The sequence below is a fragment of the Streptopelia decaocto genome (assembly GCF_964273445.1).
Source record: "Streptopelia decaocto genome assembly, chromosome: 2".
Lineage (NCBI taxonomy): Eukaryota > Metazoa > Chordata > Aves > Columbiformes > Columbidae > Streptopelia > Streptopelia decaocto.
This window is the reverse complement of record NC_138655.1, coordinates 74,391,829-74,412,364: the sequence shown is the minus strand read 5'-3', so window position 1 is coordinate 74,412,364 and position 20,536 is coordinate 74,391,829. Positions and strand designations below refer to the sequence as shown.

General features: G+C 39.6%; 1 protein-coding gene across 1 annotated transcript; it reads right to left on the bottom strand.

The window, feature by feature from the left end:
• Positions 1-3,811: 3,811 nt before the first annotated feature.
• SRD5A1 (steroid 5 alpha-reductase 1) lies at positions 3,812-20,419 on the bottom strand. The gene is made up of 5 exons (XM_082045257.1): positions 20,032-20,419; positions 17,736-17,902; positions 12,801-12,902; positions 10,514-10,664; positions 3,812-7,581 (listed from the first exon to the last, which is right to left on the bottom strand). Exons 1-5 carry the CDS (start codon positions 20,406-20,408, stop codon positions 7,515-7,517), a joined length of 864 nt encoding a protein of 287 aa, XP_081901383.1. The 5' UTR covers positions 20,409-20,419; the 3' UTR covers positions 3,812-7,514.
• Between the last annotated feature and the right edge of the window lie 117 nt (positions 20,420-20,536).

Here is a 20,536-nt window from a genome sequence, read left to right as displayed (position 1 = left end):
ACACTCACGTACTTTAGAACATATTTAATTGCAAATTGATAATAAATGTGGGGCCAAACTCTGCTTCTGATCAGGACCAGCATTTCCCTTTCTGCTTCTCCTGTATACAGTGCTTTGCCTAAAATTCACTAGCACGAACATAATTGTTTCTATGCTAAAGAATCTTGATGTTATTTAAAAACAAACAAAACAACAACAACGTTTTTAAAAAAGGTAAAATTTTGCTTCAGCAAGCAATCTTTTCTTCATAGTTATTTTCCAGATAGGGACTAATATTGCCGTACTAATGAGAATAGTAATGGCACACTAATACAGAATCATGTGACTTACAGAAGCTTGCTTTTTCTAGCTGGCCAGTCTTGCTTTGCTTTCTATGGATGCTCAACCTGCACATACATGGGCCAGTTTGCATCACAGTTATTTTTATATGTGAGTACTTCACTTTTGGGAAGCGGACAGAAAAGTTAAATTCCTTGTGTGAACATCTAGCAGTAATTCTGTTTGTGCAAATGGTTGTAGATTTTGCATTTATGCCACCATTTCAGATTGCTAAGGGAAATATATTTTGCTAAAAGGAAATTAATTCAGGGCAAAAAATATGTTCTAGAAGTTAGATCTCATTAGTCAAGAAACAGAAGAAGTGTTAGAGATGACCAAGCACAGTGAATGATTTTCAGGTATCTGGTATCCAGTAACCCCTCTTATGATCAGTTCATGAGATAGTCTATGAATTCATTATGTGCAGAACAATGTTAAATGAATAAACCATTGAATAATTGGGGTTTTGTGGGGGGGTTGTTTTTGGTTGGTTGGTTGTGGTGGGTTTTTTTTTTTTTTGGTTTTGTTTTGTTTTGGTTTTTTGTTTGTTTTTTTTTTTGTTGTTTGTTTGTGGGTTTTTTTGTTTGTTTTTTATTTAAGGTTTTTAGAGAGAATCTGAGCAGAGATAGACTAAATACGCCAGCAGTTCGAGTGGAGCTGTGGACCTCAGAGTTTTTTGCATGCTCAAGTGCTGACAGATGTAGAGAGTGAGGATGCAGGGCTGCTTGCTGGATGCCCACCATGTCTAAGCACGCCTACCATGTCTAAGCACAGTTAATAGTGGATCCATACTATGCCTCTGTGTGTGTGTGTGCATGGCTGTGAGCAAAGAGGGTCTGTACCAGCAACTGCAACAGGGCTGCAGACTCAGGGGATCATATGTCCAGGTGCCAGTGACTAGGGAGACCGGGATACAGGGGCAATTGTTGGGCATACTGGGTGTCTGTCGTGGTTTAACCTGAGCTAGCAACAAAACCGTGATAGCTGCTCACTCACTCCCCTCCCAACCCCTGTATAGAGGAGAGAATTGAAAGGGAAAGGAGAAACTTATGGATTAAGATAAACACAGTTTAATAAAATAACACTAATATACTACTACTATAAAATGGAAATAAAATATAAAATGAAAGATTATTCCTCACAAACTCCGTCCACACCGAGTAGCCGGTCCCAGACAGCAGCACCCGGTCCCAAACAGCTGATCCTGGAGAGAGAAAAGAGGAAAAAAAGGCAGAAAGGCCTAGAGGCCTCTGCAAAATGGGAGGATGGTAAAAAGGCTGAACTTAAGAAACTCTCAAACAGAACTCCCCCAAAACAAAGCAGAGCTGGAACAGATCTACTGTTCCTGTCCGTCCCAACTCCATCGTTAGCCATAAGATCCCAACTCTCCCTAAATATGAAGCATTACACTAATGGCATGGAGTATTCTTATTGATAGGTCTGGATGGCAGTCAAGCCCTGCCCCATCCATGCCCTCTTCCCAGCTGCCTCACACCTGTGGGCAGAGCACTCAGAAAAGTCATTGGCTCCCAGACAACAATAGTTAAAAACTTTAACACCATCCCTAAACTACTTTTCCTTGTATTAATTCTATCAATAATGATCACATAGTGTATTTTTATGCTAAATATTGTGCTTAATCTATTAGGGTTTGTTTCTGAGGCCTAAAAATTTGCAAAGCTTATTTAAAGCACCCTGAAGACTATTTTTATTTTTGATTACTGATGTTAGTATATGTTAATGACTGTTTTTACACTTGACCACTTCTAAAACACTACTGGGGACTTTCAAGTCACTTCTCCTGCTTCAATACCGTCACCATTTTCCAAAGAGGCAGGCTGAGAATAAAAGAGGAATCATATTTACCCTCGCAAAACATTAAAATCCTGCAAGTCTACATTAGTGCACTGAGCTTCTTTCTCACAGGTTTCCTCCCAGGGCCGCCTGCATATTAGCAAAATCCTGGCCCTGCATAGCACCTGGTTCTTGGGCTCCTGCAGCAAACACAACACAGGGGCGGGGGCGTAGCTAGAAGCCTCTCAAACTGTACACTAATACAAATTTAAAAGGTTGGATCCCAACACAATAATAGTGGGTACCTGGGCTAGTTTCTGCTAGCTCAGGTTAGATAAGCCTTTATTTAGTCTTGACAGTGCTACTCAACATATTCCAGTTCATGGATATGATCACATAGCTCTTTCTTTTCTGGTAGACGCATATATCCAGGTTTGTACTGTTTTTCCCTTTCAATAGCCCAAGAGAAATGGAGCATGCCCTCCTAGAGCAGCAGGAACACATGGCTTCCCTATTTCTCCCTCTTCAGACCCAGTAACCTGTGCTCTCTCAGAAACTGGACAAGTAAATAGGCATTTCCTAAAAAAACAAACAAACCAAAACCAAACAAGAAGAAACAAACCTGCAAATATGAGGGAGCAGGGACGAACAACATTACTGCAAGGCTCTTGGTAGCACACTGGTAACACATCATCTCTGGAAAAGCATTACATCAAATACTGTACCAATCATAATATAGGTATTCTTCCACCTCTGTGAAGAAATAACTTCATGCATCTGCCATCCACAGGTAAACAGCAAAACATAAGGTATTGGTTTTGCTTTCAAAACAAATGTGGGAATCAAGCAGGAGATCTACAAGACAATTTTAAGAAGCTCAACAGCAAGTTGTAGTTGTGCAACCCTCTCGGATGCAAACCGTGTTTTAGATTTATCCCTTCAGCTGTTTCACAGCAGGAATTTCCATAGATGTTTGTTCACATGTGTTTTGTGTGGTTATATGGGCACATACATGCTGACAGATACATTGCATCACTGCAAAAAGTGGTGCAATTTTACCCAGAGGTCTGTTTTCCTCACAAACCTGACTGATGTATGCATGAAAGGCTGCCCTGACAAGTGCAGTTATTGGTAAAACTTGGCAGCATAGAACAGGCTTGGACATTCTCATACTAAAATTATTACTTAAATTAACAAACAGGTTTTTGTTAGAGGTGTTTTTCCTAAATAGGCTGTAAAAACACTGTGGTAGGCACTCAGGATTTCTTGCCTGCTGAAAGAATACAAGTTCATATGAGAAGTCATTTGCACTCATTCCTCAAATATGCTGCTGAACCACAATTAAAATAGTTGAAACAGCAGGTGCTACAGTTATTCCAAATAAAAAGTTCACCAAGAAGACAAACCCAAATGAGTAGCCTTTGCTTCTGTTAATCTTTGTTCTAGCTATAAGTGTAGAACACCTCAGTTACGTACTTTGTTTTACATAATTAAGAATGCACACTAGACATTTATCATGTGGAACTCATTAAGTTCACATATGCATCTAGGTTATTCTAATACAACCTTTTACAGTCCTCAAGACCTCATTTGGGATAATGAAATCACTGGAACAAAAGCCTTTGTCAACCTCCACAAATTACATCAAGTATTACTAACAGAAAAAAAGGATTCAGCAAGACACCGCAAACCATATTTTATTAGTAGGGGATTTTCAGGAAAGATGTATACAGTCTGTATAGAAGTGTCTCTTAAAAATTGCTACACATATTATACCCAATAGCAAGCATACATATTTTCAGCTTCTGGAATGGGCAGAACAGAGTTTATTTTCACACCATATATTTTCAAGAAAAATTTCTCAGTATCAGATATTTTCTAACAGAAAAATTCTGTCAATGCTGCTGAAAGAGTAAGGAAACACAGGTAAAATATGAAAAATAAATAGGATTTTTTTTTTTTTTAAAAAAAAAAAAGGCAGTTCTAGCATTTGACCAAGTTGATCTTAGTTTTCACTGATGTACCCTGGCCTTGAAACACAAGAATCACAGAATTATTTATTTTGGAAAAAACCTTTAAGATTGAGTCCAACCATTAAGGTAGGACTGCCAAGTCCATGACTAAACCATGTCCCTAAACACCACATCTACATGTCTTTTAAACACCTCCAGGGATGAGGACTCTACCACTTCCCTGGGCAGCCTGTTCCAGTGCTTGATAACCCTTTCTGTGAAGACATTTTTCTTAATAACTAATCTAAACCTCCCCTGGTACAACTTGAGGCCATTTCCTCTTGTCGTATCACTTGTTACTTTGGAGAAGTGACCAACACCCTCCATGCCACAACCTCCTTTCAGGTAGTTGTAGACAGTGATAAGGTCTCCCCTCAGCCTCCTTTTCTACAGGCTAAACAGCCCCAGTTCCCTCAGCTGCTCCTCATAACATTTGTTCTCTAATGAACTGCCTCAAATGAGTTCCGTACTTTACTTAAGGAAGGTTGCAGCAGTATAGTGAGCATATAAAATAGAAACATAGAACAAATAAAACCATCTTCTGCTTTTGTTTTTTTTTTATTAATACATAAATTAACTAGAATTTCTATACACACTGACATTCATATCCCATAGACCTTAGCTTTTCCTTTTTTGTGATGAAAGAACATGGATAAGCAATCAGAGCATCCCCTTTCAGATCCCTATCCTCCTATAGGTAAACCATAAATTAACATTACGTGAGCAAACCAGCTGAACTTTTAGTCAAGATAATTATTTAGCAACATAGTACCAAAACAAAACTGAGGCATCAGTAAAAATTTTCCATAAACAATGGTAAAAACTACTGAGTACAGAGAGTTACAGCTTTTGATAATGAGACATACTGAATGCCAAACAATTTTTCTCACTCTTTACTATTAAAAGAATCTTTACCTTTTTATAAAAGGCCAAAAAAACAAACCAAAACAACAACCACCACCAACCACAAACTAACTTGGTGGATTAGAGACTAAAGTGCTGCAGCCAGACCTTTTTTACTAGTTGGTTGTCCCATTAGCGACTTTTTTTTAAACAGATATAAAGATAAGATATTAGTAAGATGCAAATTCACCATAAACTATGCAAACATTTAAATATCTAGAGTAAGTAGTGTTATTTGAATCCTGTAAAGTATTTTTTCCCCTAAAACAGATTTTGATGGCTGAATGATTTAGATACCAAGACAAACTGCCACAGGGATGTGGTAGGGCTTAGAAATATCTAGATATATAAGACTAGGCTTCTAAAAATTATCTTCATAATGTGCTTTAAGTGATCCTATTGAACTTTTATTGTCCACTAAGTCCACTTCAGCATTGAGGGGTGAATCCTCCTCCTCCTCACCATCCTCTGCATCAGGGAACCTGACTGTTCATGAAGCAAGCTAGGATCCAATGTCAAATCAGGGTGTGACAACAAAAACAACAGGGGAAGCCTCAGACTTCTTCTAAAACACTATGGAAAGATGCAAACACTAGAGAAATTATTAAACAACTTGAGACCCAAGTAATGACACTGGCAAAAAAAAAAAAAAAAAAAAGGGTATTCCTATGTTCTCCCAAAGCTGGACTTTTTGGATATTGGCTGAGAGCAGGATGGGTCACTCCAGTCAACTTTATGAGCAGCAACTGGTAGTCCAAGGGTTTAGCTGTATTAAGTTATCACTACTGCAGGACTGCTAATGTCTCTCCTCTCCTTCCTTTGACTATTTGAGTCAATAACACCATAATTTTTTGTTACAATTATTTACACCACTGAATAAATTCTTAATGATAGCCAATACTATAGTGCAGTAAGTACCAGATAAACATGGCAGGAAGAGGAAGAAACAACTGTTAAGCAGAAACTTGGGTCACAAAGTCCTTTCTTCACTGCTCATTTTCTGAATGCACTTTTTTTTAAACTAGTAACTAAAATACTAAAGGTAAAATTCATGAGATACACTAGTGTAGTAACCAGAATAACATAACAGCAAATACAGAATTTTGAGCTTTAGACAAAACTTACTCAAATACCATACTGGCAAACTCAGCATCTGGAAAAACTATATTACCAATTTGTTTTGAAGAATATAACCCAACATAAATGGTGTAAACAGATCAAAAGACACTTGGCAAGTTTTATTTCCAGTGATTTCCAAAGTATATTAGCAGCAGAGTTTCTGGGTTTTGTGGGAAGTTTTTTGTGTCTTTGTTTTTAATTATTACTGTTTGGTTGTTGGGTTGGCTTGGTTTCTTGTTTGTGTTTAGTGTTTTGTTTGTTAGTTTTTTTAATTTTGTAGAACTGTAGTTTTTTTGTGTGTTTTTTTTTTTTTTTAGCAATTCTAAAAAAATCTTTAATATCACAAGCATGCACAAATGTGCCCAAAACTCAAATCTGTATGCTTTCATGTCTTTGAAACCCTTCTGAAGTATTTCAGGAGGAAAATGCAGGGGTCTAAGAACTGACATTAATAAAACAAGTAGTACTAAAATATTCCAGATTTTTGGAATACAAAATCATCTCAAATGCTATCAACAGGAGAAGGAAGACACTTGATATTTTAAAAAACACAGCATAGTAAAATAATTTTGTAAAAAAGTATAAAGTTAGAAGACACTACACAATTGTTAACAGTGCTAGACTGGCTTAAGTATCGCAAATAAAGAATGCCTTCTGAAAAAAGAAGAGTGAGAAAACACACTGAATATTGAGATAGTTATCAAATTTGAGAGGTAGATGACAATCTTAGTGTACTATTTGGGAAAGGTAGCAGTACAACTGTTTCTGTAAATAGTATTATCTATATAGTGTCCATACCCATGTAATAGTGCAAAGAGAAAGCAGAACACTGACTCCCACCTAAGAGCTGGTATATTTAATGTCTTTGGTCTGCATCATCAGTTCTGGAAAAGCTGGCAGGGGAAAGAAAGGATTAGAAAGGCAAGGAGAAAAAACCAAACACATAACCCCATTTGTGTATGCAGGCAAATAACAGGCAGAACACAGCATCCAGGTTGCAGTGAGGGTGACTGGGCCCACGGCACAATCCTCAGGACAGTGTGGGTAGAGCGAGTGGAAACAGCAGAAGCTGCACTTGCAGAAAAGGAAGCATCAGAATTCCTGTGCAGTACTTCCCATGATGTGAATTAAGACACATTGCTTAATGTATTTATGATGGTGCTCTGCTGTTGGAAAACCATTTCTGTTCCTGCTCACCATGTCCCTCAGATTCTGGGTTTTCATTAGAGGAAAAGCAGTAAGTAGTAGCAGCACTGATGCCAAGGCTCTGTCACACTGATGATCAGGGTATGTTGTTAACCTGTCAACACCTGTAGTATTAGCTGTTACAAAAAGCATCAGTTTAAAAAACTGTGTTAAAAGCACAGCTCAGTACACAAATGGGATCACAATTTTTCTGTTTTTTGGGTAGTCTTCAAATTTCTCAAGGTACCATCTGAAAAACAAAGACAAATCTGATGAGTACTGAGTCTTCAAGTTGCTATTAAGGAAATTAAGTTATTGTACAATGTGTTCAATAACTGCCATTTACCACACTCGTCCTAATGACATCTAATTACCAACTACAATGAAACAAAGTTTCTGCTGCCAGCAATGGGAATTTAGACCAACAGATGTGGTGAGAGCAACCAGGAAAGAAAAAACCTGTTGTTGCAAAATGTGTTATGCATCCTGAGTATTTGCATTTTCAAAGGAAAACAAAGCCCAGCCAACCAATGACACAAAAACTTTCGAGGGTATAACATGTCAAATTGTATAGTGACTTCATGCAGAGGCAAGGGATGCTTCACATACTGGAACAACAGTCCTTTTCTGCATAGAAACATCTAAATCCTGACTGGAACTTCAGATGATCAAAATCAATGTGACAAACATTCCACCAACCTTACTGCTAATCCCCTTCAAAGACCATCCCTATTTTCAAATCCAGACAACTTTAAGAGAATGCATAGCACTACAAAATGCTATTATTTGTCTGGTCACCTTAAATATTTGAAAATGGGAGTAAATATGTGTTATATATTTTTCAGCTTCTCTAAAATATTAAAACATATAATTAACTTCATCTGTGCTCCTCAAAGGCACAGGTATTCATATGATCAATGGCTAACTAGAAGGTCAAAGCTGTAATAAACAGAATAATACATGCAGTACATGATAACCTGCAGCTGTGCAATACCAGCATTACACTATTTATCCTTTTCAGTCATTTATTCTAAGTTTTTTATACTTACAGACCACACCAAAATCTTTCTTCACTTCACATGGATTCACTATTTCTAGGGGTTTTTTTGTTTGTTTTTTGCCTTTTTTTTATTGTTTGTCTTTTTGTTTGTGTTTGGTTGGTTGGTTTCAGGTGGTGGGTTTTTGTTTTGTTTTGGGAGGCTTCTGTTTTGTTTGTTTTCTGTACACTTCTTTCATTTTTATGCATTTTTCCTTTAGTGCAAATTGCTTCATTTAACAAAATTTAGCTTTTCAGAATGCTCTGTAAGTCAAGAGCTCTGAAAGAGTGCAGTCAAGGCTTAAGACAGACAGAAACCAAACATGGAGTTTAAGCCTGAAGAACACAATATATAAGGTGAAGCTGAGGAACCTGGCATTGTTTAGCCTGGTGAGGAAGAGACTAAGGGACCCTGTTATTGCTGTCTACAGGTACTGGATAGGGAGTTATTTAAGACAGTGGAGCAAAACTATGAATGAAATGCAAACTCTTGCAGCTGGAATGCAATGTCCCCATGCAAAAGTGCAGGCCAGAGACTGAATGGTCAGACAGTAGCTCTGCACAAAAGGACATGGACATCCTGCGGGACAAATTGAATGTGAGTCAGTAAAGGATCCCTGCAGTGATGAAGGCTAACTACATACTGGCCTGCTTCAAAAAGTATAGAGCCACCAAGTCAAAGGAAGTGATTACTCAGCAGTTGAAAGCCTGTGTCTGCATTATGTCTTCCAGTGTTCAGCTTCCTGTGCAACAGAAATGTCCCCAAACTAGAGAAGAATCCATCATTAAGATGACTGTATAGCTGGAACATGAGGAGAGGCTGAAGGAGCTAGGCTTGTTCTGCCTGGAAAACCATCAAGAAGCAGATTTAATTGCAGTCTTCTACTACCTGCAGTGATATTAGAGAGAAGGCAGAGCCACACCACTCCTGGAGGCACACAGCAAGGGGACAAGTGGCAGGGGATAAGAGTTGCATCACAGAAAATTCCAGCTGGACATAAGGGAAAAATCCTTCTTTCCCCATGAGAATGAGGAAAATCCTGTTTCTGTGCTTTGCCAGAGATGTGCTGAAGTCTCCACCCTTGGAGACGCTCAAAACTCAACTGGTTGAGGCCTTGGGAAACTGAGTATAACCTTGTGGTTGGCCCTGGTTGGAGCAGGTCACACCAGGTGACTGGGCCATCTTCAGATGCTCCTCCCAACCTAAGATAATCTGCAACTCTAAGTAATTGCAGCTGGTAAAACAAGGAGAGATGGACACAGGTAACAAGCTTTGAAAGGTTCAGGTTGGATAGCAGGAAAAACTTGTTCACTGAAAGGGTAATACAAACAAGGTGCAGGAAAACCTCTGTTTCTGGAGGTTTTCAAGACTCCACTAGACATAGCCATGGCTGCCCTGGCAGACAATGCAATGGCATTTTTGACCTATTCCCTCCATAAATTCATGTTTATTTCCTTTTATGCTGCTAAGTTTCAGCATGAGAACCAAAGCAGGAAGATGAAAATAACCAAAATAAGTTGGTGTTCAAATTCTTTTAAACATGCTATTCCTTAAAGATAATCCTTTCAAGAAACAAGTCTTATCAAACTATGATCCCTCTGTTAGCAGGAGAGCCACACTGTCAATACAGTACATTAGTAGTCAGTTTAAGTACAGAGCAGAGACTTTATTAAATATAATCTACCAGAACCATTTTCATACTATCTATACACTTGACTATAGACAATGTGATATAGACTGGACTATAAAATATGCCTGTTATGAAATAATTTAGAGTGACTTTCAAAATTTTAATATTGAAACAAGTTTGAGCTGCAAGGTATAGTACATGTTCAATTAAGTTCATAATCAATAATGACAACTTTCCAAAACTTCTCTATCTTCTTTATGGATCCAGGATGAACTATGTTCATTTAAACATGATTTTGACCACCCTATTGTACATTATGTTTATGCTTAGTACTATCCCACTGAAATTCATCAGTGCTTAACACTATTCAGAATATTCTCTACCATATTCTCCACTGCAGCAGCAGAGTCTTTTACGAGACTTGCTCTGTAACATCCCTGCGGGATGAGGCATAATTTGTGAAATGAAGATAAAGTGTGGCATAGAGACAATAGAAATAAGACACAAACACTTACTGGTGATGTTGTTTTGCCCTTGAACCCAAGATGAAAAGCGTACACAACGCAAATGCAAGGCTTCCAATGGTGCAGCAGGCAAGGGCAAACCCAAACCATTCCAGGATCTCTCCAAAAAAGTTGGCTCCGCTGACATACTCAAACATTCCTCCTGAAAGCAGGACAGAGTTATTTTAAAAGCACCTTAATCAAGGATATCTCCAATGCTATCTTCCACTGTAAGTCAAATAAGAGCTATATGACAAATGTCTCCATGTAATTTTTAAAGAAAGTGGAATCAGAGTTTCTCAGTTCAAGCGGTACTAAGAATGAGGTCTGAAGTCATCCTTCAAAGACAGACCTTCTCCAGCTCCATTTTTCCTCTTTAAGTCACGAAACAAAAGCAGATTTATCAGTAGCAGAAGCAAGCTCATGTTCCTGTAAATAATTACCTAACAATGATATTAAACTGGCTCTTTGATCATAAACCAAGCCTTACTTTAAAATATGTAAAAATGTAAAACATGCAAAAATGTAAAATATGCTTCCTTTTAAGAGACACAGAAAATACTCATAGGCTTACTTAGCATACAATATTTATTTTAAGTACTTCAGAAATTAAGTGTAATTATGAAGAATATTATTACAAATTAAAGTTCCAAATTTATTCTGTAGCTTAAAATGTGTTGCCCCTTTTGTTCCCAACTCCCATCAGGTCCACTGCTTCAGCCCCGACACTCAGCAAAAGAAGTAATTGGCAGTCTACATTAAATATGTTTTAAAGCCAATTATGCATAAGCAATCAGTACTCACCTGCTAGAAATTTTATAAAATAAGAACTTTCACCCTAATTCCAAAGATAGTGTACAAATTGATAACATCTCAGTACGTGCTTTACCAGTGAGACTAAACAAACAAGTATTTGCCAAGTGTAATAAAGGACATTTTAACCTTGCTTTAATGACTTCACTTTTGTGGCAAAAGAGAAGAAGAATTCTAACACTTAAACTGGATAAGTAATATCAAAAAGACCAACTCCTCCTGATTGTGCAGCAAACAACATCTTTCTTTCAGAACTTTTTTTGTGCACTGAACATAGTACAGTATGCTCATATTCATTTTTTACATAAGCTTGGCTTCACATCTATTCAAATCATAAAGTCACCTTTCTCGGTGAAAAATAACAGTCTATTACCTTGTATGTCTGGTTATTCAAGTTTTATTAAAACACTCTCCCTAAAAACCAGGAGAGAGCAACAACTGAAGGAAAAACTCAGAAACAGCAGAATTCTTTTTCTGCTCTCACTGAGTGTAATATACCTGGAAGAGTCTAATGTTTCCAAAAGTGTCAAGAAACCTTAACACTTCAGTAGGGTCCATAAGAAGTCCTTTCATATTCTCTATTTTCCCATGATGGCCAGAATTTATAATGCATAACTTCCTTTGGTTTTCTGTCCTCTTTTCCTTGTATCTCCCTACTGCAGTAGTTGTTGCTCTCTGATCATCCCTTTTAATATGTGGGACAACACACAATGTGTCAGCAACACACAGCTGCTGCGTTCTTTCTGCCTTCCTGTATTGCCCCCATGCTGGGATAGAGATTTAGGTCTTCTTTCTCCACCCACCTGCTGATTCGCATAAAAGTCATGGAATGCTGCATTACATTTTTACGTTTCAAAAACACAGCCAAAGTTGGTCAAAAATTTAAAGACTCGCACAAGTCACATAATATCATGAAACAGATCCCTCAGAATACTTGGCTTAGGAGGAAAAAAATATGTTTCTCACACTATGAAATCACTTCTTGAAGTAGGCAAACTGCTATTTCCACTTTCTTCTTATATCATAAGTGACTATCTCCCCTAAACACATCAAGCTTTAAAAGGTCATCTTGTTAGGTTGGAAGGGACCCCTTGAGATCATCTAGTCCATCTCACCCTGGCTTGAACAGGGTCAGCTAAAGCAGGATTCCCAGGGCCACATCCAGTCCAGTTTGCAGTACCTCTACAAGTGAAGACTCCACAAACTTTCTGAGCAACCAGTTCCAGTGACCACCCTCATGGCAAACAATGCATTCAGATGTAATTTCACATGTTTGAATTTTGTGCCCAGTGTCTCTGGTCCTGTCACTGGGCACCACCAAGGACAGCCTGTCTCTCTCTTCTTCATTCCCTCCCATCATGTATTTATACACATCCATAATACCTCCCCTGAGACTTTTCTTCAAGCTGAACACTCCCAACTCTCTCTGCTTCTCCTCATGTGAGATGTTTCTTTTGCTATATACATTTCTAACATTTTTACTCACCTCTTGGTATCTTGTAACCAGTTTCCCCAGGTTTTCTCAGATTCCTGAGAATGTGATCAGAATGAATATTGATTGCCATGCCGACCAACCACCCTATTAAACCTGAAGAAAAATATTAAAAATACTATATTTAATACACTGAGCCAAGGAACTTTTTCAGAAAACAAACTACAGTCATATCTCATATTAGGTGTACTGTGTCAAAGTAGTACGAATGTAAGCAGTATAAGCAATTCTGGTGACATCCTGCACAACCCCAATCCCACATTAAGCTCTTCAATCAACAGAGCTCATAGTAATCAACAGATCTCTAGACAGGAATAGTACTGTAAGTATATAGTTTATTCTTATGTGCAAGACTTATATAAATATGCATGTGCATATATAGATATGTAATGTGTATATTTCCTTAACTTCCACATAGAAAAAACACACACACTAAAACTTCAAACACTGAAAGAAACAGCCATTCTCCTTCCTGACAGAGGAACACATTTTAGTCCCCCTTTTTTTTGTTAGTGACAATATATCAGTGTGTCCACAGCAGACTTCTGTGCTATAAAAGGAATACTAAAATTGTGAATTAATTCACGCCCCATTTACTTGTGTTAATGACGCAATTTACACCAGGCTTTCACAGAAACTGAGATTATTGTCACATTCTGCATTCTTATGTCTTATTGCCATAATTGCATAGGATAAATCAAAAGGAATTTAGGACTGAAATTCTGTATTTTCACCCTTCCATTCTGAGTCTTTGGCTACATGTTACCTATGTTATTTTCCTTTGAAGGCAACATCCCTTGTTACTGGGAACAGACAAGTTTTGGGTTTTGAGGGTAGATCCATTGTGGTGTTGTGAATCCACCTCCAAGCTTATTTTTATTTAAATTACCAAGAAAATGCCAGTGATGTGCTTCTAGAAAAAAAGTCACTTCAAACATCAGATAGGGAAAGGTTTCTTTGCCTTTTTGCACCCATAAGTTGAATATTTCAGATGGTTCTCTTTCAATACAGAGAAATGCAGTAATATGACAATCTTGGCAAAGACATTAAGTGGACATCCAGATGTATAAGGCTGGGTTGTGAGACTAGTAACTTGTCAGAGCACACTTTACCAAGACTTAAGATACACTTCAAAGTGAAGCTACAGCTCTAAGTGGACTTCGTCTCTCAAACAACTTGTTTGATAGGCAGCTTTCTTCTCTCAATCCCTTATGAACTGTGTTTACCAAAAGGACCTAGCTGTCTGTTTGCATGCGGATTAGAAGGAAATGACTGCTGTGCAGAGAAACTGAGGTTTCTGCATGAGACCCCTCTCCATATTTACCTATATAAACTTAAAGTGTTGATTAGCTCACTACAATCCACTTACATTACAAAACTAGAAGCAGAATTTAGTCCTGCAAACAAGCATATTTCTTAAACTTTTATTCATACAGCACAGTGCACTAAGTTTCCATTAGCAATCAAGGTGTGTAGACACCATATATAAAGTTATCTTTTGTAGTAAAATTTTATCTTAATCCTTTCAACTATATATTTAATCTAATTACATCATCATGAGATAGATTAGATCAATGCAATGAGGAATTTACAGACCAAAAAGCAAAGCAATTCATAGCAATTCTATAATTCATGGAATTATAGTCTAGAATCATAGAGTCATAAAATCACAGAATAGTTTTGGTTGGAAGTGACCTTCAAAGGCCATCTAGTCCAACCCCCCTGCAATGAGCAGGGACATCTTCAACTAGATCAGGTTGCTCAGAGCCCCATCCAGCCCGGCCTTGAATGTCTCCAGAGATGGGGAATCTACCACCTCTCTGGGCAACCTGTGACAGTGTTTCAGCACCCTTATTGGAAAAAAATTTCTTCCTCATGTCTAGCTTGAATCTCCCCTCCTTTAGTTTAAAACCATTGTATTGATTCTGGGGGTTGCCCCAACTCAGGTTCAGGACCTTGCATTTGGCCTTGTTGAACCTCGTGAGGTTTCACAGGCCCACTTCTCAAGCTTGTCCATGTCCCTTTGGATGGCATCACATCCCTCAGGCATGTCAACTGCACGAGTCAGTTTGGTGTCATCCGCAAACTTGCTGAGGGTGCACTTGATCCCACTGTTTATGTCATTGATGAAGATGTTAAACAGCAAAGGTCCCAACAAAAATAGCTTGCTTCTCTTAGCGCTTAGTAATTATGCATCAATTTGCTAATTGCCAGATAAGGTATGTTACTCATACAGATAAATAAACAAGTCATTATCTCTATCCATACAATAATTTGAAAGGAAATTTCTCAACAAGCACTGAGGTCAATTCTACTTAAATGTAAACAATACTAATTTACTTCAGTATTAGCATGAAGAAAAAAAAAACTACACCTAAAGTTAGTATTAGTTATAGAAAGAATATTAAATTTCTTTCTCAGAAGAGGAAATTAGAGGCCTTTTGATTTCTCTGAAATGCCACCATAAGTTTGGAGAAAGTTACCTGTGTGTTCTGTGTTGGTATCTGTAAATTAGCATATGAACTACTAAGAACTTCTCAGATAATGTAAAAAGACTGGAGGTTGCTTTAAGTGTCCAATTACTATAAAAGATAGTTTGATTCTGTGCATTTTTACCCCTCCTACTTGAAACCAACCACATGTCAGAAGGAAACTATGAAATCTCTCATCACAGACAACAAGCCAATGAACGCAGGCTATTTTCATAGCACCCCTCTTCAGCTTGAAGATCCACTTTCCCCTGAAGTACTGCATACCCACATCCCCTGTGCCTGTACTCTGTGGGCATTGTACTTCACTGTCCTCATCCTCTGATCCTCACCATGGCTCAGCCCTAGGACTGCACTCTACAAAGCCAAGAGCTGGTTATGCACCATGACCTTGGCTTCCACCACAGGGAAATGTGGGTATGTAAACAGGAAGGAAGCCACAGTGCACTCCAGTAGATTCTCAGATCCACATGATGCACCACAAAACACAGATGACCTCACATCCTAAGAAGGACCATGACTAGGTCGGTACTACCAAATAACCTGGTGCAATGGAAGAGCACGTGTGTGTTGTTGCATCAGTGCCCTCTGCACCCTCTCCCATACAGAATATTACGCATAAAAATCTACTCTTGTTCCGCAGGCTATTTCAGCGTGACAGCATGGCAACTGCTGTCTGGTTCACCTCTCCACTCAGGTTTCAAGAATATGAAGTGCAAGATGCTGTACGGAAACAGCAGGAAGACAGTTTATACAGCTGCATGGAAAGTGCTTGGTAGACACTTCAGCTGAACCAGTGCTTCATCTCAGATTGTGCAGTTAGTCTCTCCAAGAAGACAAGATAATTTGGAGCATCTCGATGCCTCTATTCAGAGAGATACTGACTAACCCATGTCCCTCGGTCATGAGACCACATCCAGATATGGACATTGCCCGTGCTCTCTTCAGGTCTGTTCTGTGTAGGGAGCAGAAGTGACATGTGTGCTTGGTTGCCTGACTGACAGATAAAAGGCCTCAGGCAATAGACTAGGTGCTGATGTTCCGTCACCTGCACTTTCTGAGCTGTAGGTTTTGCTCTGTTTCACAGAGCTGCTGTGAAGAAAAGTGTTTTGATGCACAGAAGGGTTAACAACATTAGAAGGAAATAGTTGAGTGGGATTTAAAGAAGAAAAGAGATACAGCATACTGCAAAGGGTTTGATGAAGCTAAAGCAAGCAAAGGAAGTAATGAGTTTTCAATTAGATGTGCAGACAGATCAGTGAAAAACACAAGGGTGAAACAGGCCAGTGCATATGCCCTTGTTTGTAGCATTAAGCACTTCAGGGTATCATGAGTACTCATGGTAAGTTCACAAACTTCTTATTGGCACACATACGTGAAGCTCATGCTGAGATATCATGATGTTATTCCCACAGTGGTTTGCAAGCTCACAGTTTTATCAACTGTTGTACTGCATCTGAAGCAGAACATTTCCACTTCCTCTGAAAATCAGACTAGTTCACTGCACTAACACACAGTCCAGAGAAAGCATGAGGGAATGACAACAAAACCGTATTGCTGCTCCAAATGAATTGCTAGCATAGATACAAGCTATTGCTTTTCCAGAATTAACTCCTAAATATCTGAAAACAGTCAGTCTATACTAAGGTTCCACAGACAGAGAAAATGAGTTGTTTGAAATTCACTCCCATGATGGTTAATCAGTATGACTTTCCCAAATTTCTGCCTTCCATGCACATTTATCTAATTTCAGCTTTCAACTACAGAACTTGTTTGGCTGCTACTTATAAAGATTATCCCATTTCTCTTCCTCATGTAACTTCATATAGACTGAAACAATTTCTTGTTAGCCCTCAGCAAATATGCTTTCTTGCTATTGTTATTTTCTAGTCTTCTGCTCCTTTTTTCAGTCATTTTAAACAGAGGCCTAAAGATATTGACAATGTTTTTGATTAACTAGAACATAATAGTCCAGTTGTTCAGGGAGTATCCGGTGTAAAATACAGCATTTCTGCATTTGAGTGACTGAAGCTACAGGCATAAACTATGGTCATGTGGAGGTACTTAGCTAGGACGAATATGAAATAGCAATTATAAATATCCACTATATTCCCATTACATAGACACGCACCAAAAAACAAACAAGCCCAAGAGATGTTCTAGTTACAGGACTAAAAGAAACAAGAAGTCTTAGTTTTAGCTGTTTCATGGCCATGTCAAACTTTAGATAAAGATTTATTGTAATAGTCTCAAAAAAGTTAGTGAGTGACGCTATTAAAACAGATGTATACCAGGAATCTCCTAGTTTACAGCTACAGCAAACAATAAAATTAACTATTACAAAAGTTATAAAGAGGGATTGAAACTACTATAAAATTATAAAAAAAACCTCTGAATATAAAGGAAAACTGGATCTAATGTTCCCAGTGTTTTAACTCACCTGTAATGAAACGTGGATCTTTTAACCAGTCTGAATGGTACTTTGCATAGTTGGTTAAGCTTCGGCCTTGCAAGTATCCATTGTAAACACAGAACAGAAGTGCTAGCACAAAAGTGAAAAATGGTGTTGGTTTTCCTTGCCGTATCAGAAGAGGAAATATGAGTGCCCTACAATGAATAACAGAAGAAAAACAGTTGCATTAACAAACAGAAAAGACACTTTCAATGTCCAAAACTGTAATCTATAGTCCATAATATCCTGCTTTTCAAATTCTCAGCGGAGTCCGATTCCAGTTTGGGAGGATAGTTACACTTGCTTTAACGCCTAAACATTAATTTTGTTGCTTAATGGGAATGACAGAAATTTACAATCTTGTGTCCAAGGCAATTACTTTGACCAAAGCAGTAAAGGCAACTGATGTAAGCACAGTTTATTTTTGTCCTCCTGTGTTCCTAAATCCTCAGTAGTATCACCAAGCTTTCTGAAACAAGTCAGGCCTCACAACCCCTACACGAAATCCACCAGCACATCCATGAGTGTAAGTCAATCCTATTGAAATTAACCTGAGCTCAGTTCCTCCTTGCCCCTAAAGGTCACTTAAAAACATCATTGCTTTGCCTTGACATTCTTGGTCTACCCTGCAACACCTGATAAAGACATGACAAATCCACAGCTGCCATCCTATTTGGGAAAGGAACCTTGATTGCTTTCCATGGAGAATTACACAAGCAAACAAACAAGCTCCAAACAAGAAAAGCAGGTGAATGCTTTTGTGCTCTGCCCCACGTAACTAGCTAACTCCCCATCTCCTATCAATTTAATTACAATCTATGACATGGAAGCAGGATTATTGAAGCCTGAGCATTCTTCAGGTGTTTTCCAGCTACCTAAGGTGTTTTCCAGCTACCTTACTGCTTCAAAGGAGCCTTTCTAGCAGAAGCAAAACCATAACATCTTTCAAGAAAGCATAACAAACTCATTAATATGGTTATCTAAAGCCTACTACATTACAATAAATGGAACTGGATAACAGAGGTCTCTTCCAGTTTATATTCACTTACAGAATAGTCCCTTGGGCAGGCAATAGCAACAAACAACTGGAAAAAAGAAACTACAGTACAGTTCAGCTTTCTGTACAAACCTTTGCCCTTGTGTTTCTAGCTTTTTCCAGACAGTGAGGATGAGTTAACACCCCAGGCCAAAACTAATCTCTTCACTCTTATGAATGGAAAAAGGAGTAAAGAGACACTCCTGGGTTTACAAAACCAGTCAGCCACCAGGCCAACTGTACATTGCATCCCTCTTGACTACAGGGATGTGGAATACTGTTAGTCAAAAGCAAAAGCCTCTCTCAATAAGCACTGGGAAACAACTGCATATCAAGCCACACATTCAGCTTAAAATTAGCCTGACAAATCTCTCTCTCCTGTGTTAATATAGTAGCAAAATTACTCATGGAGTATTAGCAGTAACTATTGTCAATGACTTGAAGGGAAGAGTGAAATCTTACCTGAGCTCCAGCTAAGCTGCCTGCTCTTGAGTAATCCTATAAAATACCCAGACACCATTGACTACACAGCAACATAGGGCACTCAGCCTCAGCCCTGCCAGTATTTTATTATATATTAATATAATGATTGAATATCCTGAGCTGGAAGGGTCCCATAAGGATCATCAAGCTAAAACCCTGAAATAAACACTACACTGAAAGACATAATTGGAAAATAACTGTTTCACACAATTAAAATGGCATCGTATTAGCATCCACAGCTGAATTTTCCTTGTTGGAACACAGTGTCCTTCAGACTACCCTGGTTAAGTCACTGCTGAAACAGGGGTCATCACGAGAGCTACAGCTATAGCATACACACATACAGACACTGACAGAACACCAAACACTCAGTTTTTATGCCATTTCTGAAAGGTGCCATACACCACACAACAGCAAAACAAAGCAAGGAAGCACAGCAACACTGCAATTACTTGCTCGGCTTATGTCGAAACACAGAATACCTTAATAGAACGAAGCAGAAAAACTACTTTAGTGATCATTATGTTAAACAGTGAGCATTAATTAACATCAGAATTTCAATCCCTGCAGTCAGGAAACAGTAGTCAGGCGTTTCTATCAAGATGAACCCCGAACTGCCACAGGCCCGTCCTCCCGCCTCATCAGCCGCCCTCCCGCCGTTCGCGCAAACCCGAGCGGGAGCACCCGAGGGGCCACCCCCGGCCAACCGCTCCAGCGCCGGTGCCCGCCGGCAGCGACCCCTCCGCCTCGGCCGAAGGGCCGCACCTGTGCGTGTAGTGCACGACGAAGCAGCCCAGCAGGAGACGATTGGGCCAGGCCGCGGAGACCGCCCCTCCGCAGGCGGCGAGCCCGAGCGGGACAAGGAGGGAGGGCAGCTCCTGCAGCGCCCAGGCAAGGCGGGCGGGCAGCAGGCAGCCGAAGCGCCGCGACGAGTAGCGGCCGTAGGGCATGTGGATGAAGCAGAGCAGGAGGGCGGAGGCGGCGCCCAGCACCACCAACCCGTAGGAGAGGAGCTCCAGCAGCCGCCGCTCCTCCGGGCCCGACACCCGCCGCCAGAACTCGCACACGCCACCACTCGGCCCCATCCTGCGCCGCCGGCACCCGCAACGCACGCACACCCGCACGCGCCCCGCCGTCTCCATTCATCGGCTGGCCGGCGGCACGCCCACCGCCGCAGCGAACCAATCGGCGCCGGGAACGTACCTGCACCGCCCCCTCCCCGCCCGCCGGTTGGTGGGGCCGTCGCGGGCGTGAGCGGCGCTTGGCAATG

Bases quoted from the DNA above. Each gene is read 5' to 3' on its own strand.
- SRD5A1 (XM_082045257.1), bottom strand. From the start codon at position 20,408: ATGGAGACGGCGGGGCGCGTGCGGGTGTGCGTGCGTTGCGGGTGCCGG. The intron at 12,903-17,735 runs GTGAGTTAAAAC...ATTTTTCTTCAG, and splicing joins AGATCCACGTTTCATTACAG to GTTTAATAGGGTGGTTGGTC. The intron at 10,665-12,800 runs GTGAGTAAAAAT...TCCTGCTTTCAG, and splicing joins TGGTTACAAGATACCAAGAG to GAGGAATGTTTGAGTATGTC.